We start from the raw sequence: 19,098 nt of genomic DNA on the forward strand, positions 1-19,098 counted from the left end.
ACTCTATTTAGACTGTTGGAGCTTATTCCCATTCTGGCATCACAGTCCAGTAAACATCTGCCTTTGCATGGTCTGGTGAAAAATGCCTCATTAAAAAAAAAGAGCCTGCTTCCTGCTGTTAATGTCTAAGAATGTCAACTTCAGTCTTAAGCCGTATGGGTTTGTGGCCAGGCAATGGCTTTTGCTTGAACACGACAACTCAAGAGTCATAAAAAATGGGTAGCCAAATACAGCAAATATTGTCAGACACAGAGCAAACACTGGACAGCTTTTATTGACGGCTTCTGGGGGATTTTTACGAGCGAGATCATTTGGTTGCATCTGACAGCGTGTTTGTCCCAGGGGTCGCTCCCTGGAACCAGGGCTCCTGGAACAGCAGACAGACGTCAGGCTCACTTGTCATGCTCCCATGGAAGTGGAAGGGTCTGTTTCCAAGGGGTTCATCACAGTGAAAGCATCTGCTCTGGGTGCCAGTGTCAGGACGGGAGGATGTGAAAAAAAAAGAAAACCTTCAAATATGAATCAGTCCTTTGAGCATAATTTTATAAGCTCAGGTTGGCTCACATGTATGAACGCATGAAACCCCTCATCAACTCAATCAACAGGCCTCTCTCTAAGATCAAGCCAGGACACTGACACTGACGCTAATGAGCGCTAATAACACCACAAGACCACATTCAATGGCCCAGTCAGTAAACAAGTGCCATGCTGTCTCAGAGCTATTCAGCGCCTGCAGGGACTTAGTGAATTTGGTAAAAATACCTTCACAGCTGGCAAATGACTGTGGCGCACACACACACACACACACACACACACACACACACACACACACCCCACACTTACCAACACTAGCATGATGGAGGGCAACGCCACAAAACCAGCTAGAAGTGAAGTCTGGTCGTAGGAATTTGATCCATGAAGCTATCCTCTATTGCTTTAAGTGAACAACAGACACAAAAGTAGAGATGAAGGAATGGGTTATGCAGAAAACCTGGAGCAAAGCCTCAGCCATAGGCACAGGTGCAGATGGAGACGTTGGGGTGGGACAAATAGCTCTTCCACATGACACTAATCAAGAGCAAAGACGGAAGGAAAAAAAACCCTCAGGAGAGCACAAGATGAAGTCCACTGATGAGTTCAAACTGTGTCGCCCAGCTGTGATGTTCCAAAGGAACATTCCTTGATAACATACAGTGAACGAATAGGATAAGATGAGCAGAGGTTACCCTAAGACTCAAAGGAGGCAGGCAGACAGGAGCAGCAGCAGAAATGACAGGCCTTTGTGAATATTCTATGTCCAATCCCAAGCTGACACACACTGTGAAGTTGGCTATTCTGGCCACACTGAAATATTTATGCATTCTTTTCATAGGGTAAGGTCGGGACAGAGGCTGAAGTGACAGACAAATGTGTTTATGCACGAATAAACTACACAGCGTTAGTTTCCATTAAGTGTCTGGTACGCCCGGGACAACCGCTGTTTTTTCTGCAGAGATCAGGTGTGTGCTGGTATGCCCACCAGGCTTTACAGAGAGCAAAGCCTCGTGCCAAAAAACACAACACAAAGAAAAGATTAGCCGTTCAGCCCACCACACTTGAGTAATGTTTATCCCCTCAGTCAAGAGCAATATTCCTATGTGTTTATTTTCCCCCCACCTTTTCTAGGCAGCGCATTACTTGGTAATGAGCATGTAATGAGTTACAACTTTGGGTATTACGCTGACCTCAGACATCTACTCACAGATAGCCAAGTGATCGGAAAATACCCTGTAATAGCAACTGAACCTCACCCCGAGGCTATAATGTGTTAACTGAAGCCGCTTAATATGTTTGTATTGACAATGCATGGCAATATTGGAAGCTGAGCTGCAATATTACTTGAACTTAATTTAATCTTAGCTACTTTAATAGCTAAAGACCAACGTGCAGGAGGAAATCTTTTGAAATATTGTACACCCTGCCAGAACAAATTAGCCACCAGCAACAATAAAGCAAGAAAGGGATATCCAACTGTGCTCAGGCTGCATTTTGTTTTCACTGTCCTTCACAGTTCAGTTTCAAAGGACATTTGGCACGCAGTCCTTCATATTCATACATGGAAAGGCTTAAGCGTTGAAAGCCAGCGGACGTGTTATGTTAACCTTGGAGAAACATGAGCATGCATAAATGTAAACAGGATGTAAAGGAGCTTATAGAGGGGAGAGATGGAGAGCCCAGTATGAGCTCCATCCCAGTTTATTTGTTCATTCCTCTCCCGTTCCCTAATCCACTTATCACAGAGCCTAGGCAACGGCCCAGTCTCTCTCTTTAGCTGTTTTTGTTAGTTTAAGACATCTTCCAGAGATATGGGGGAAGGGGGTGGGGAGTGGCCGTGATATTTGAGTGACAGACACAGAAAAGGGGATGTCAGTATGATAGGTGCATGTGTCTATTATGTGGTTAGTACGTCATTTCCTGTTTCTTTACCTCTGGAAAATCTGTGTGTCTTTACAGGTGTTTGTAACCCCCCCCTTCATTATTTCCCTTCTGTGAGGCACATTGTGTCACCTCCTGGTATGAAATGCGCCGTACGAATAAAGTTTGATTTGATTTATTGTGTAGATGAAACTTTTTGGAAAACATGGCCGAAATCTGAGAAGTCACGTGGATAGCTTTCTTTACATTTATGTCCTGGATCATCTTCCAGGTGCACAAGGAAAGACTGTCCTAGAACACCATAATCGCAGTCTGGGGAGGAGGGGGGTTGGCTTAAACTCTTGTTTACAGGCTGAAGGGCCCCGTTAATGCTCCTGAGTGTTCATATGGGAGCACTTGCATGAAGTGGAGGGAAACTCCGTTTGTGATTTAGCTCTAAGTGAGGAGGTAAATCAGACACACACATAACAGACTGACACCAACTGATGTGGTACACTATGAGGGATTGGGGATCTGGATGACCAACGCTGCATGAAGATCCATATAAATAGATTTACACTGCCCCTCTGTGTTCGTTTGAGAGAATTACAACGTATTCTGGGCTCAGCATGGAACTACTAGTCCAGACTGTATCTATGTCCCTTCTTCACTGAGGCCATAGTCTGTCCATGCTCAGGTATTTAGTGTGCTGCCAGTTGGTAAGCTTCAGGGAGTAGTTTAGGTCATGTGCATGAAGCAATGTCATTTAAGGGACTACGACAGTTAGGCTGTTGTCCATATGTTCTGGAAAGGTTCTGTATTTGAGAGTTTTTTTAAGAACCAAATCCGAAAAAGCGATGGAAAACTAAGCATAAATTCACTTAGCCTTTTGAGGATCTTATGGTGCTAATTTACTAGGCTTAAAGTCTCTATTAAGCTTTGCACTGCCCTGCGCTGTTCATGACGTGAGCTATGACCCAATCACTCTCAACACAAAGGCTCATCAGGCACCGCTTTGGGGCGGTGGCACTGTGACAACATGTGTCCAGACAATAATGAATGCGCTCCGATAAATAACAGCTGGCTGGTCAAGATGGCAAAAAAAAAATGAAATTATCCAAAGGGATTATAAAATTACTAAATTACACAGAGGAATGGTACATACATAATATCCCCCCAAAAAAATCAGCATACACACATGCCTTTTGGATGGTTATTGTCGGCAACTGTGCAATAAAATGTGAAGTTGATGGAAACAACATTTTTATTCTATTCATCCCAAAATGGAGGAGCAAAGTGCTAGTGAATGACATCATATTGGCTTTATCTGCTAACCTAGTCCAATCCCACTCAGCAGCCTCATTCAGAAAGTCTTAATCCCACTTTGATGGGGGAAGTGGCACGATAATTTAATCCAGGCTTGACAGGAGAGGGTGTCAGAAGCAAATTTGTTATTTTTCTCATCAGTTTTTTTTATTTTAGGCTATGATACTCGCTGTCAAATGTCAGAGGGTTGGTGTTGTATGACCTATGTTGTGTATATTATTGTTTTCCATGTGCTGTTTTAAAACCCATTGTTGTATTGTATATTCTGCAGTTATTCCATATTAGGGGAAAATTGGACGTTAACTGTGTAACAAATAAACTATTTAAATGGTGAACTTACTTTGAAATTCCCAAGAAGACAATGAACTCCTTTGCCATCGAATTGACTGTCCAACAATATTCAACTGGCATTGCAGTGAAGTTAATTCATAGGTAAGAATAATCCACTTTAGTCATTTAAATGTACAAAGTCACAAAACAGACCATACTGAACTGAAATATCTTTTCTGTGACGTATAATCAGCAGGTGGTTTTACAAAGGTGTCAGTGGGCTACATGCAAATATAAATACTCCCAGTTTATTTTATACTTTCAATTTACAAACAATTTACTACTTTCAACAACAAATTCCACATAACTAAATCCCATCCGTAAAAATATTGCATAAGACCAGCACATGGTACTGGGAGTTGTAAATCACAACTGAATAGTCATCTAGTGGTGATGTAAAAAAAAAGACTGCAGAGATGAGATGATCTGACTGGGATGTTATCCTAGTGTCTGAGACTAGAGTAACCCTACAGGAGCTGCCAGTGCTGGGCCTGAGACAAAGCAACATAACCACTACTGATGTGCTCAGCATAGCCTCGATATCACCAGGCCTCTCGATTACCAGGTGCTCAACAGAGCCTTGATTAACACAAGGAAGCTGTTTGCAGCATCTGAAAGGTGTTACAACCAGCTTAGCCTTCGTCTGTCTGTGACTGTGAATGCAGTGGGGGAAAAAAAGAGTCCTCCCATTGATGTAGTTGTCTGAGCCAGCAGTAGGACTAGAACTCTACAGTCTTAGCACAGTGTCTCAGTTGTCAGTACACAGAGTCCACCACAAGGTGTCGGTCAAGGGATGAGTCCACTCTGATTACCCTTTAGCTTAGACAAATCTACTGCGCACACAGACAAAAAAAAAAGCTTAAAGGAAGCCTCCAGATCAGTCCAGTCCGTACAGCCGAACAAATGAAACAGTCATACTGTGCATATTAATCAGTCGATGGAAGTTAAAAAAGGAGAGTTTAAGTTCCCTTTTCTTGATGTCTGTATGCAAATGTGTGCTCCTCTTTTAGGACGGTTTATTTGCTCCCCTCTACTTCTTACTTCCTCTGTTGAGCTAAAGCAAAGGGCTATCTGCTCAGCTGATCTTTTTCCGGCCAAAGCATATCCTCTTCTGAGGTGTCTGAGAAGTTGACTGGGAGGAGGAGGAGGGGACCTTAGATCCAGACGAAGAGGAATTGGAGATGGCGGGATCGAGGTGGGGGTGCCGGGAGAGGAGCTCGTGGAAGACATTGTTCATCTGCTGGCACACCACCTGTGTGTGTGTTTGTGTGTGAGAGAGAGAGAAAAGAGAGAGAGAGAAAGAGAAAGAGAGGGGTATAGAAAAAAGATGTGACTGGCTGTTTTGGAGGATGAGATATTACTGTTATTTTAAAACACAAGTTTGAAAACAGAGCACTTACTTTGTCCACCTTAACGACCCTGTTGTCGAGACTGCCTGGCTGTACCAGATCTTCTACAGCAGACTTTCTGCCCTGTGCTCTTAAAGCCAGACAAAGAGACCTATGTCACACTCCAGACCGTGACCACACAAGGATGATCAACAGCCATGTCTGTTTTCCCACAACTCACAACAGCTTCACAGAAAAAAACATGAAAGAACATCTTGTTTCAAAATAGAGAAACAGGGACTGGGCCACATCATGTGACATAAATGCTGAACTGCTGCTAATTTGGGGGGTTTTGAACAGAAGCGATTGTACACACTGCAAACATTTTAATCTTAGTAAGATTTAATATATCTTAAATCAAGGCAATATAACAAGATGTCTGACAAGATATTTCTTCTTACCAGGCATTTTTTTATGTTAGAGCATTTCACTTGTAATATATCCTCCATTTTATTACCTTTTTTCCTTGTTTTTGAAAGCTGTATTTTTGCAGTGCAGCACAACTAGAGCTGGAAGAAAGGTCACCAAGACCTATTTAAATAACCAACGTAAACGTAAACACGTAAACGTAAACACGTACTGCAAGCGCTTGCGATAGGCATCAGGGGAGGTTGCTGGCAGGATTATGCGGGCCTTTGGCAACTGCAGGGACGACTTTCCACCATGGACGCCGCCGACCCCGAGTGACCCTGCACGCTCACGGCTGGCTTTGAGACTGCGTGAGAGAACAGAAGGGATGGTGAGGTTTCAGGGTCCAGGGGTTGGACACATACACTGCAGAACTGTCAACAGCACTTTGTAGGGTTCTGCAGTACCGAGAGCTTTGGTCCACCTCCTCAAGGTCTCCAGTGCTGTTCCTCTTCTCAGATAGTACTTTAGTATCCTCAAGACTGTGACATCGGAAAGAGCAAGACAGAGGGGGGGAGAGAGAGGGAGGGAGAAACTGTTTTCAGAGTGAGTGACAGATAAGAGTCCAGAGGATATAAAGCACATCACTGACACACAAACCCACCAACACATTGGCCTGAGACTCTAAACCACAGGTATGAGGGGGCCGATCCGCTCTTACCCAGTGATGTTGATGTACTTGTGTGGTATGAGACCCTTGACGCCATTGGATTCACCCCGCCACCATTCGTCTGAGGGCTTACTGTGGAGGAGGAGGCGCTCACCCTTTTTGAAGGACAGCTCGGTGGATGAACGGGCGGTGTAGTCAAAAAGTGCCACAGCTTCCAGGTCTGACAAACAAGCAGTCAGTTTACAGACCATGAGTAAGTACCCCTCGACAATACCCCAAGAACAATCTCTTAGGTAAATATGACAACGTGTACTCCATCTTACCCTCTTTCACTGAAGGGCTGTCAAGGTCCCCTTCTCCCTCATCCACATTTGGCTCACTGTGGACAGAAGACACACACACACACACACACACACACACACACACACACACACACACACACACACACACACACACACACACACACGCACACGCACACACACGCTCTTGTCTTTTAGTCATTCAGTGTACAGCATTTAAACTCCATTGCCTTCTTGTTAAAGATAAATCAACTCATTAAAAGATAAAACTTCATTATCCTTCATGGCACACTATTTTTGTTCTATCATCCTATCAGAGATTATTTGTGTGTTATATCTCCTGTAGGCCATAGCAATAAGTGTCAAAGCCCAGGTAAGTAGGAACATATAGACACCTGTGCATGTAGGGGTGTGTGTATGCAGGGGTGTGTGTATCAGAGGAGGTTCTTCCATTGAGGAAACGGAGGAAGAACCTCCCCAAACATTTTGAGAATGTATTTTTGTAATTGAACTGACTAAACTCCTTTAAAAATGCAGTTTGATATCAGTATTTAATACTATGCATATTATAATTTGTTTCCCTGAGTTAAAATAACATTAGCACCCCCTATCGTAACAAGAAATTACTGCACGGAGGATGTCCTCCCTTTGGCTCCCATTGAAATCAATGGAATCTGTCTCTGATACTGGCGGTTCTTGGGGCTCATTGACTTACATTGCCCAGGGGAGGAAAGACCTCCCTAGCGTCTGAGTCTGCGCCAACATCGCTTAACCAATAAACAACGGATTTGGCGTTGGAGGGAGGGGATTCGACATTAATACCAAAAGTTACCCTCTTCAACCATTCTGCAGAAGGATATTATCGATAACATGTCACCCTTAAAGATTGTTGTAGAAAGATTGCAAATAAAGAGGACGTGCAATGGAGGACTAAGATATTGTGCATGTTTTATTGAACAAACCGTTTCATTCATTGAGCTACAGAGAGAAGGTTAGTATCAAAACAACAGGGAAATCTGTTCCAAAAATCATGTCACTAAACGTAAAACCGCTGCCGTATAATGCTAACTGGTAGGCGAAATACTTATAGCTCACTGGTACCATAAAAAAAACAATCGCTGTACTGTTTTTTTAAAATCGTTCATACGCCTATTGTTAGTCTAACTGTTCACGTTCAGCTGAAATTCTGAATGGAAATTGTTAATGAATGTTTCAGAACGCGATGTGTTTGTAATTAGCCTACTTGTAATTTGGGCATTGGCATCATACTAGGCTACTTTGAGTGATAGCTGTAATAATCTGGCATAATCTGATGTTAATGTTAATAGTTCTGAAATAATGTTCTCTTACTTGTTGCCTTTGTTACTTGTTGTTTAATATTGTGGAAAGGATGTTAGTGAATGATTCAGAGCATGATGCATTTCAAATGGCATCACTTTTGGTCTTGTGTCTTAATTTTTTTTTAAACAATTTCAGCTGAAAATAAAATGAGTCAAATAATAACCTTAATAGCTTTAGTAATTAAGGGGGAAAATAGGCCAAATGGTAGGCCCAACATTTAGAATTTAGTTTTTCAAATCAAGAGTAGGGCTGATTTGACTTATTGGCTTTGCATCCTTTCATCTGGCCTTGTCTAGTCCAAAGACATGCTGCCCACCAGCTTTTTAAGTACAATGGTGCCGCACTGGTGGCTTTGTATCAATTGTATCCCTGCCTGCTATTTTGTAGTACTGTAGGCCACAAAAACACCCTGAAACAACTTGTATCTCACATACTTATGCCACCAACGGAATAAGGAGGCCAATGGCAACCAGGCGCAAAGTTCTTCCTCCCTCACTTTAAAAACCACCAGCCGCCACTGGTGTGTATGCAGGGGTGTGTGTATGCAGGGGTGTGTGTAAATACAGGTGTGAACTGGAGGCGTAAAGGTGTGTTTATCTGGTGCCAGCAAGCTGACTGTGGTGCTGTGGTGTGTGTAAACGGCTGTCTCACCAGTCATCCTGCTCCAGGGTCATGCACTTCTCGTAGGCCGTGCCTGGCAGCTCGGTCTGCCCGGGGAAGATGCTCTCGGGCTGCAGGATGATGCTCTTCACCAGGGCGTTGATCAGCTGCAGGCTGGAGGCGTCCCCGGCCTCCGGGCCGCGGATGAGGCTGGGCCCGAAGCACACGGCCAGGTTGTAGGGCTGCATCATGTTCTCGTCGCTGTACTGCGTCACGCTGCAGGGAGGCACAGACAAGCTGGGGGGGTCAGGCCTCAGCGCCGTGGGAAGTGATCTCTCAAAAGCAGACCAGACTGCAGAAGGGCTCAGAAAGGAAAACATCCTCTCCATTTCGCAAACCATCTGCATTTAGCCATCAAAACAGTTCCTACACCAGAAAAGAGAACTTCTGAGTAAGAGTATCTGACTTATGGCAGAGGTGAGGTCAAATGCTTGGCACCTGTTTGGCAGAGCCAGGTTTGTGACCCATGCAAGAGATCCTATGCTTAGATGTCTGCTTAAGGTGCTCACATGCTTGTCCGATCGTGCTCTCCGATCTCACGAGGCACGCCCTTAAACGCCCTCCTTGAAGTGGGACTGTCAAGCTAAAAAGGCACCGGATGCCAAAAAGAGCCCGGGTGACGTAATGTTGACTTTCGAACGCCTCTTGAGTGACAGTTTCTATGCCAACGTTAGCATTACGTAATCCGGTCACCACGTAGGCCGGGCGCTTATTAGCTTTAAGTCTCAGAGTCGTTCGAAAGCCATCAGCTACTTTTTAGTCGCTTAATATTGTGCCTTAACGGACACTACGCACCCGGACACTTTTTAGCTATCAGTCAGAGAGTCTCAAGAGTTGTTCGAAAGCCATCAGGTACTTTTTACACGCTTAATATTGGCTGCCGGTCTTTTGTAAGTAAGCACACATCAACAGGTTTCGCGCGCTAGCATCTATATTGCTAATAGCAATTCCTCCTTTTGTGCGACAATATTAAGCGACTAAAAGGTAGCTGATGGCTTTCGAACTACTCTTGAGACTCTCTGACTGAGCCAAAAAGTGTCGGGGTACATAGTATCCGTTTAGGCACAATATTAAGCGAATAAAAAGTTTTAGCTACACCTGCCTGCTGGTAACCTGTAAGTTAGCAATGTCCGCTAGCATGTCAAAGCTAGCAAGCCCCCGTTGTTCTTTAGTAAAATGTTGTGCAAACAATGCCCTGTTTTGTTCAAATTTAATTGTGGGTGCGTTAGATATGTCTTAAAATCACAACACATTAAGGACTTTCTTAATTTAAGCACAACAACAGATGAATAGCTTCAAGCTAACAAGATAGCTCGTTACACTAGCACGAGCTAGCTAATGAAATGTGCTTACTTTGATACTATAACCAACTAGCGAATCAACCACTTTCCTACCAAAGTCAAACATCAAGCACATAGTTGTTTTGGTTGGTTTATTGTAGGTCAAATACAAGCAAGCTGGTCTCAGGTAGCAAAGTACAATGCAAGATGCTCTGAGGTAAATCGCGTTAGGGTGACGTATTGGCGTTGGCATAGCAACTGTCACTCAAGAGTCGTTCGAAAGTCAACATTACATCACCCGGGCTCTTTTAGGCATCCGGTGCCTTTTTAGCTTGACAGGACCACACCTTTGAGCACCTCGGAGAGCCATCCGAGGGTGTCGGATGGCCTCTGGAGCACCGCTTGAATTTTCTCACTATCCGATCCGACTATCCGATCCGAGCTGTCCGACACCCCTGGCTAAAATGACGTTTCCTGTTTCGTTCCCTATGACAGCACCTCCGTTTTTAAAAAATCTCTGAGAGATCGCTGGGAACCTGGGGCTGGAGGTCCAGGAGTGCATTAGGAGTTGGAGGAAGATCAGGGACAAGTTTGTAAAAATGAAAAAAACTATGAAGGGCACCAGCGGCGATGCAGGAGGAAAACCGACATCTCCCTTCTTCCTTGCTCTATCGTGGCTCTCGCCGCATATAAAGCATAGGGAGACGTCGTCTAATTACAGCAATAATAAAAACATTTCTTGGTTTTCGAACAGCCTCTTTGTGTTTGAGTTAGCAGAGCATGCAGTGTAAATGATTAAATTGTAAAATAACCTGAATTGTAGACGTAAAAAAGCAGAACTGTTTGTGTGGTATAATAATAGAAAATATTCGGCAATAACCGCGAGCTTGGTCATTGTCGTTAGTAATTCATTTCACAACAACAGCCTCTGATCATTAACTGAAAATACACGGATAAAAACAAACGATTTCTTATTTTATAGTTTGTTGTTGATGATGTAATGGCCTTGTAACATCATAATAAACCGTTGGTAATCTCCACAGCCCCTCGTAGAACCATGCAGGTAGAGGTGAGTCGTACAATCATCAGATTAGAAAGGGCGTGTCTAGTGAAGTCGTACGAGGTGAATTGGATAACCATGCAAATGCCTTTAGATGTTTGTGTGCTCTGATACGCATCATCTGTGCATTTCTCTACATGTTTATGCTTAAATATGTGCCTTTGGGCGGTTAACCACAGGTTGAGGCTTGGGTGTGTGGTGCGGGCATGTGGTTCATGCTCACTGGGTGACACAGAGAAATAAATCAAGTTCTGATATACTCACTGATTAAGGAATGCAAAGAGGTATCTCATGACAATGATGAGAGGCTTGGGGTAGGAAGATAAGACGGCCTTGATCTGCACACATTTCTCTGACTCATTCTCAATTGCTTCATAGAGGAGATTAAAAATAGAGATTTAAAAACAGTGATTTACAGAGAGCTTCAAAGGCCACAGTGTAAGAAAGGTGTTACACCCACAGTATCAAATCAAACATAATTCAAATGATCTTAAAAAATAAAAATAAAACAGTAAGGATTAAGAAAGGGCAAAACTATGAAACAACACATTTGAATTTCTTCATGAATGAAAAAAAGCACATTGACATCCAAATGTAGTTCTGTCATTGCTCTCCATGTCTGTGCTGAAATGAAACTGTAGCTAATCCGCAGAAGTGGAACTAAACGGAGTGAGCTGAGTGATACATTAGTCAGTGAGGCCTCATATGGAGGCAGTGAAGGGGGTGTGTGTGTGTGTGTGCGTGTGTATGTGTGTGTGTGTGTGTGTGTGTGTGTAACACTGTGTGAGTGTTTATGTGTGTGTGTGTGTGTGTGTGTGTGTGTGAGAGAGTGAGTGAGTGAGTGTGTAACCCTGTGTGAGTGTGTATGTGTGTGTGTGTGTGTGTGTGTGTGTGTGTAAGCCTGTGTGAGTGTTTATGTGTGTGTGTGTGTGTATGTGTGTGTGTGTGTGTGTGTGAGAGAGAGAGAGTGAGTGAGTGTGTAACCCTGTGTGTTGCGTGGGTGTGTGGCGAGCCTTACAGACACACTCCATCAGCTGGCTGAAGCTCTCCTCAGGGAACAGCGGCTGCTCCAGACCTCTGAAGTACAGTTTCAACACGCCGGCCACAGAGTCAATGTCTGACGCGTCGTCAGCCAGCGGGTCATCACCTACACACACACACACACACACACACACACACACACACACACACACACACACACACACATACATATGGGGCAGGGGGTAGAGAGAGTTGACAAGACATATATTTCAGTATCTACAGTGAATAAATACTGAAATAACTATTTTGATAGTTAGATAAAAGTGTTGAGCGTGAATATGCATACCAGTTTCAAAAGCATCCCTCAAGGAGTTTATTTCCAGCTGCAGCCCAGGCACACGGAATATACCCTCATGATGCAAACCTATCAGGGGGCGGGGTTGTGTATGGGTATGTGGAGGGGGTGATGGACAGGGTCAAAAGCAGAAGCAAAGAGATGGAGATTATCCAGACCCATGATACAACAGAGGAGAGGAAGAGAGAATAAATGAGGAAGAGGACAAACAAACAGACGGGGGAAGAGTGGCACAGGTGCAGCTGAGAGAACAAATGTAACTGGAAAACTGGTATCGTGACACACTTCCTTCTACACTGACTGAAACACCAACACAGGACAGATCTGTCAGGGAAGATTTACCGTTCAGGTTGATGAAACGAATGCAGCTCTTCACCACAATAGGGATGTCCTGCTTGGAGGCCTGGGTGAGAGAAATGCAAGATGGCAGGCTGCAACTATTTTAGGAAACAGCAGACTATGAAAGACAAATGCTGGGTTTTTTTCTTGACATTCATTCCTACATTTCTAATAATACTCTCTATGGTACAATGGATTTTTTTTTATTTCCATTCTTATCTCTATGTTACTTAGCAGGGACATTCAAAATGAACCGGACTCAACATTTAACATCCAAGCCCCAGTGGTTGATTCCTCACAAAGAACGACATACTGTCAGAACACGCAGTAGTGTACCTCGATAAAGGAGCACAGGTTCCCAGTGAAGAGTTTCTGGCCGTAAACTTGGGCTCCAGGATGACTCCTCCGGTTGCCCCGCTGCTGTCTCAGAGACCTTCTGCTGCGTGCGCTGACGGACAAATCACAGACACAGGTGTGACTGACACGCTCATATTCTCATGAAGAAATGCCTCAGTGCCACAGTAGTGTTGGCTTTATTAGCCACAGCGCCACCTACTTGTAAATGGCTGAACTTGTCCTCCAGTTTTTCTCTTCTTTTTTTTTTTAAACATCTAGTGTCTGAACCATTTGAAGTACCACATAGAAAATTGTATTCCACGAGCAAGCTAAATCTAATGTTATGTGTGGGCTGAGTCTTTTTGACAAGGTGAATACAAAAGCAGAAAAAGGTTTGTTTACCTGACGTTGGTCCCGCCATTAGCCTTGACTGTTGAAAAGAGAGAGGAAATAAAGAGAAATAATTGGCTCAGCAAGAAGTTAGCAAAAACGGTAACAATGAGATGTAAGAATGAGGAACAAATGTGGCTGACAGAACAAGTTTTAAGTGATTTGTGAAACACAAGAAAACTCTATGCGTGCAACACTGTACAGAAAGCTCAGAGTAGTGGCTGTACAGAGAGCTGAGCTTTCAGATAGAGACAGAACACAGCAAGACAAAACAGCCACATTGAGAAAAATGCAGAAGGTCAAGGTTGTGTCAGTGCGCTACTGCGTTAGCACCACAACTGCAACGCTACCTTTCTGTAATGCCACTTGGAGGAGGTCATGCTTCGCTTGGAGTTTGGATATCATGGAGGTGTAATTCAGTTGTTCCTTCACTTTCTGAAACAGGAGTTATGTTGCAGCCATTAAGATGTCTCTTGAATTTGCAGTTCTTTACTCTACCAGGAACGTCTGTACATTTAGATATGAATGGTGGGACATCGTAAAATATCCTTTTACCTGTGTATTACTGACAACTTTAATCTAATAAATTCAGCCAGGAAGCAGGAAATCAGGTGTGAGTTGATCGGTTCAACACATCAATACATCCTAGGGTGAACCAGTGATCCGCTATTTGGCAGCAGCTTACATGCGCTCACATATCCGAGCAGATATCAAGACCAAACCTACTAGTAAAACTTTATGAGAGTTTTCCTAACTGAAATGTCATCCTTCATATAACTGACCAGATACAACAATATGTGTTTTATTACAATTATGAAACACTTGTTCTCCTGCTCTCCTATGGCACTAGATATTCACCTGCTAACTCCTGCTCCATACCCTCCACTACATGACTCATTCCGCACAGCTTTTTTACTAAAATGTTCTGTTTGTTTTTCTGTTCGATCCTCCGTCTTCCTTTTTTTTGTTGTTGTATTATTTTGTTTGTCTTTGCCTTATGTAAAGCGTCTTTGAGTTTCTAGAAACCCGCTATATAAAAAATTAAGTATTATAATTATTATTATTATATTAACCCAAGATGGTCACTTCCCAAAGTTAAAAAAAAAAAGCCTATCTATGGCAGAAAGGTTAACAAGGTAAACAAAGGTTATCAATAATGTGGAAAGGTCACACCACTCACTGTGAAGTAGAAAATCTCAGTTTCTTGCAGATTGGCTCTGCGTTTGGCTAAATTAGGCTCCTGGGTCTGGCTGGCCGTGTGATCCTGGAGGGCACCCAGGTCCTCATCACCAGTAAAACTGAGCATGGCTGAGCGGGCCTCGTCTAGCGTCTTAGTGATCTGGCCAAAACAGAGCAGGGAAAAAAAATGTAAATGTACCACACAGTAACTATATGTGCTGTGGTTAAATAAAACTGAAGGACAAACGATATGATGAAAACATGGATCATCTTTAAAATGGATCATGTTAAAGAGCCAGTAAGAGATTAATTGAAGTTGCATGTAGTTTGTGGGTACCCCTTCAGTGTCCTTGGTGAATGAGTCGAGTCTGGACTCCATCTGTTGGAAACGAGTTTCCAGCTCATCCTGCATGTCACACTCTGCCCTGACCTCACTCTCCTGGAGAGAGAAACACACAGAGACGTCAGCCAAAAACACACAAACACTCACTCTCTCTGCACACACACAAACAGTTACAAAACACAAACACAGAAATCAGCCATAACACACTCTCACAGCCCAGCCACAACAGAACACTAGACTATGAAGACGAGATGCATGAGATGGCTAAGGGCAAAACAAGCTACAGAGAGAAAGACCAATATGTTAAAAAAGCAAGAGAATCAGTTAAACAGCAGACAGCAGTGGTAAGTAGGGGCTCACCGGGTCTCCCTCATGGGGCAGGTACTTGAAGCTTAAGGGCAGGCAGAAGGTGCTATCGTGGGCCTGCAGCAGTGAGTCCCGGTCGTTGACCTGGTCCAGAGAGGCCAGCGCGCCATTCAACTGCTGCAGCTGACCCCCCAGGCTTTGCTGCACCCGGGACTGGCCCACCACAAAGCCCCGCAGAACACGGGACACCCACGGGTGATATCCCACATCACTAGTCTGAGAACAAACATGGAATCTATAAGCATGCTAAAAGTGTTGTTTTTTGTTTTACTTTTAGCTCTGGATCAATTACAACTGCATGTCTTGTAAGGTAAACTTCATAAGACCACATAAGAAATTGAGAAAACTAAGAAACACTGTCTATGGAGGCATGGGGCAATGTTTACGAAGACAGACAAGGTTAAGGGTTTATAAAAGGTTCTTATAGCATAGGAGATTACGCAATTACTTCATGGGAAATGGCTATATATGCATGTGGTTAAAAAGACATGAACTAAAACCATGTGTGCTTTTGCTACAGATTTTTTGAAGAACACAACATGAGCACTCAAGAAAAGGGCATCATTGGTGTACCTCTGAAGAGAAACTAGATAGCAGTAGAGGGCACTCACATCGATGAGGTTGGAGATGTCCTGGAGGTAATACTTGTTCATCGATGCATTGGCAGCCGCTAGATTCAGCAGGTAGTCATTGCGTGCTTTAGTGCACTTGAACTGTATTTCTTGGACTTTCCCCTGTCTCTGCAAATATGCACATACACCCACACACACACACACACACACACACACACACACACACACACACAAACACACAAACACACAAACACACAAACACACACCCATATAAAAACACTCATAAACCACATAAAGGCATACAATGGTACAATGTCGCTGAACGAAAGTGGGTTATTGCAGCTCTCTCTCTATTCACCACCCACTGAAAAGTTATCTAGTCTTTTCTAGGCCACTTTGTATCGCAACAGGCAACTGTGCAGCAAAGATGACATAGGATGAGTAAGGGTAAAAAATAATTGTACTTTCTCAATCAGCTTCTCCACTTTACGGGCAGCACCCTGCTTCTGTTTTTCCTCCATCTTCTCAGCCTCCTTGAGTTTCCCCTCTGCAGACAGGAACTCTGTGTGGTACTGGTGATAGGTCTTCAACGTCTGCAATTTTCCAGCACGACAAAAGCAGAAACAGAGTTACGTGCATTGGGACGGTCACACTGGCGTCACGTGTCTCGGACAAAAGCGAGGTCTAGACTTACGGTCTGCATCTCCGTGGTGACCTTCAGGAGCTCCTCTTGCACCTGGTTGCAGGCCTCTTTAGTCTGAAGACCGATGAGAAAAATAAGAAAAGATATGTGAGAATAAGGAGGGATATGAGAGAAGTACACATGGAGGAACATCCAAAGCTACACGTCAACAGGATTACACGTGTTTTGCAAATTACATTTATTCAAATAGAGTGCTCATCACTACATTGGCATGTACTGTATTTTAAGGGTCTTTGAGAACTTTGAAAAGAGCTATCTAAATGTGATGCATTATTATTATTATTATTATTATAATGCACTGTGCTTTCTCTTCTGTTTAACTATAAAGTGTTAACGCAGAGGATGTTCCGTACGCATTTTCAAGAATGTGAATGCATTAAGACGTGTGGTCTAGTACAAAGATGTAGCAAACAGCACCCTACTACATGTTGACTGATGGGTGGGGTTGAACGGTCATTGTTGGAGGTGGTGGAGGGAGGTGTGTGTGGCAGTACCCTTTTGGCCAGGCGCTGCGTGTGCTCCAGACACAGGTAGAGGTTCTGCGGCAGACTGGTGCTACACATCTCACTGATGACGCCGTGGTCGCGGCTCTCCTGCCGCGTCTGACCCAGGAGCACCAGCCAGCACTGCAGCACCGACTGCCCACTCGGCTCCTTCCTGAGAGAGAGAGAGAGAGAGACAGAGAGAGACAGAGAGAGAGAGAGACAGACACAGACAGAGAGAGACAGAGAGAGAGAAATAAAGAAATGGAGAAAGACAGATTGAAGACAGAGAAACTAGTGTGTGACTAGTATGAAACAAAGTGTGAGACTAGGGTGAGACAAAGAGGCAGAATTGAGAGAAACGTAACCAAGAGAGAAGCACTTCTACTCTCAAGGTCGTACAGCTCACCTGCCAGATAAGTTTAGAGACCAAGTAACAAACAAAGGGCCCCATTCACAGCGAATCTTTCTGCGAATTCAACTAGCCATTTTGATAACAGAGATGCTTGGATGCGTGTTTGTGTCTCTTTGCGTTGTACCTCTTTATCTTGGAGCTGTAGCGGTCGGCCAGTTTGTCCAGGGAGCGGGCGTACTCAGCCTCAATCTCCCCTCGTCTGCGCAGGTAATCAGTCACGTCCTGCAGCAGCTGCGACTTCTGCTCCAGCTGCGTGTCAAACACCTTCAGCTGCTCCACCAGCTGAGATCGCACCTCTGAGTGAAAGATAGGCAAGGAGAGAGCGAGAGAGCGAGAGAGAGAGATGGAGAGAGATTGAGAGAGACAGAGAGAAAGAGATGGAGAGAATGAGAGAGAGAGAGATAGCAAGAGATTGAGAGAGAGAGAGGGATAGAGAGAGAGGGATAGAGTGAGAGAGGGGGAGAGAGAGAGAGAGGGAGAGAGAGAGGGAGAGAGAGACATCGATTAAGAAAATGTTTACACAAGGCCTGAATTTGTATATTGTGTATATTATGTCTACAGTATATAAAATGTACTTTTAAATCGAGCATTTCTACTAATGCAGTTCTGACAGAGATCACGGACAAGCCAAATCAGTCAGGACATCTTGAGAGGAGATAACCAAATAACTTCCCATTTGCTGAGCTAAGATTACTTCAAAGTAAAATTAAAAAATGAATGGACCAAAAATAGCCTATTTAATGCCTTTGCTGGCGTTTCAATGCAATTCCTTGCCATGCACCATAACTAAGACCCATGGACATGTTACATTCAAACCACTCAAGTCAACAATGAAAATTAATTTTGCAAGTTCTTTTTTTGAGTCTTTAGAGTTGACTCAGCAGGAGTTAAAAGAACAAAAGTGACTCGAAAGTGAAACTTTATTAAACAAAAAAGATCAAAAGTGACTCGAAAGTGAAAACTCTATTAATACCAGATCTTCGTGTAAATCACATGGGGGAACTCTTCCTGTCGACAAGTACAGTTGAGTATATTTAACGACGCTGGGTCATTGCTGGGTACTACACTCACACTACTCTTTTAGTTTGTGTACTAGAGGCGCGTAGTAAACAACCAAGTGAATGAAACCAGAGCACAGCTGATTGAGAGAGCAGAGAAATACATGACAAAAACAGTGCCCTTACCTTTGATCTGGGCGTCGTAGTCCTGAGCCCCCACTTTGTCTCTCTTTAGTTTCACGTGTGTCGCCATCATTCCAGCGACAGGCTCGAACTCTGGTTCAAAGAGGTGACAGTTCAGAGATATACACTCTGCCATTACACAGAGCTCCAGCAGCTCAGACTGACCGTCTATGTCTTCTTGTGAATGGACGTCGTGTATGACAACATGCATAACCGTGCTATTGTCCGACACAAAGCCCAGACTGGGGATTCATTCCTGGGGTCTATTTATGTAGGTATTGCCCCACATGCTGCACTCTAGTTGCGAACTGCCGTTGGAACAACCCTGAGTAGACTGCAGGAATTCACAGTATGCCAACT

General features: G+C 43.8%; 1 protein-coding gene across 1 annotated transcript; it reads right to left on the reverse strand.

Moving 5' to 3' along the window:
* Positions 1–5,065: 5,065 nt before the first annotated feature.
* arhgap4a (Rho GTPase activating protein 4a) lies at positions 5,066–18,811 on the reverse strand (the record flags this gene model as incomplete). The annotated part of the gene is made up of 23 exons (XM_080833374.1): positions 5,066–5,302; positions 5,451–5,529; positions 6,019–6,153; positions 6,254–6,328; positions 6,508–6,676; positions 6,780–6,835; positions 8,748–8,972; positions 11,361–11,466; positions 12,115–12,243; positions 12,424–12,501; positions 12,775–12,835; positions 13,108–13,219; positions 13,510–13,537; positions 13,848–13,932; positions 14,678–14,836; positions 15,014–15,115; positions 15,380–15,601; positions 15,997–16,125; positions 16,422–16,550; positions 16,652–16,714; positions 17,155–17,317; positions 17,682–17,853; positions 18,742–18,811. 23 exons carry the CDS (start codon positions 18,809–18,811, stop codon positions 5,126–5,128), a joined length of 2,724 nt encoding a protein of 907 aa, XP_080689500.1. The 3' UTR covers positions 5,066–5,125.
* Positions 18,812–19,098: the final 287 nt, after the last annotated feature.

This window comes from Sprattus sprattus (assembly GCF_963457725.1).
Source record: "Sprattus sprattus genome assembly, chromosome: 2".
NCBI lineage: Eukaryota > Metazoa > Chordata > Actinopteri > Clupeiformes > Clupeidae > Sprattus > Sprattus sprattus.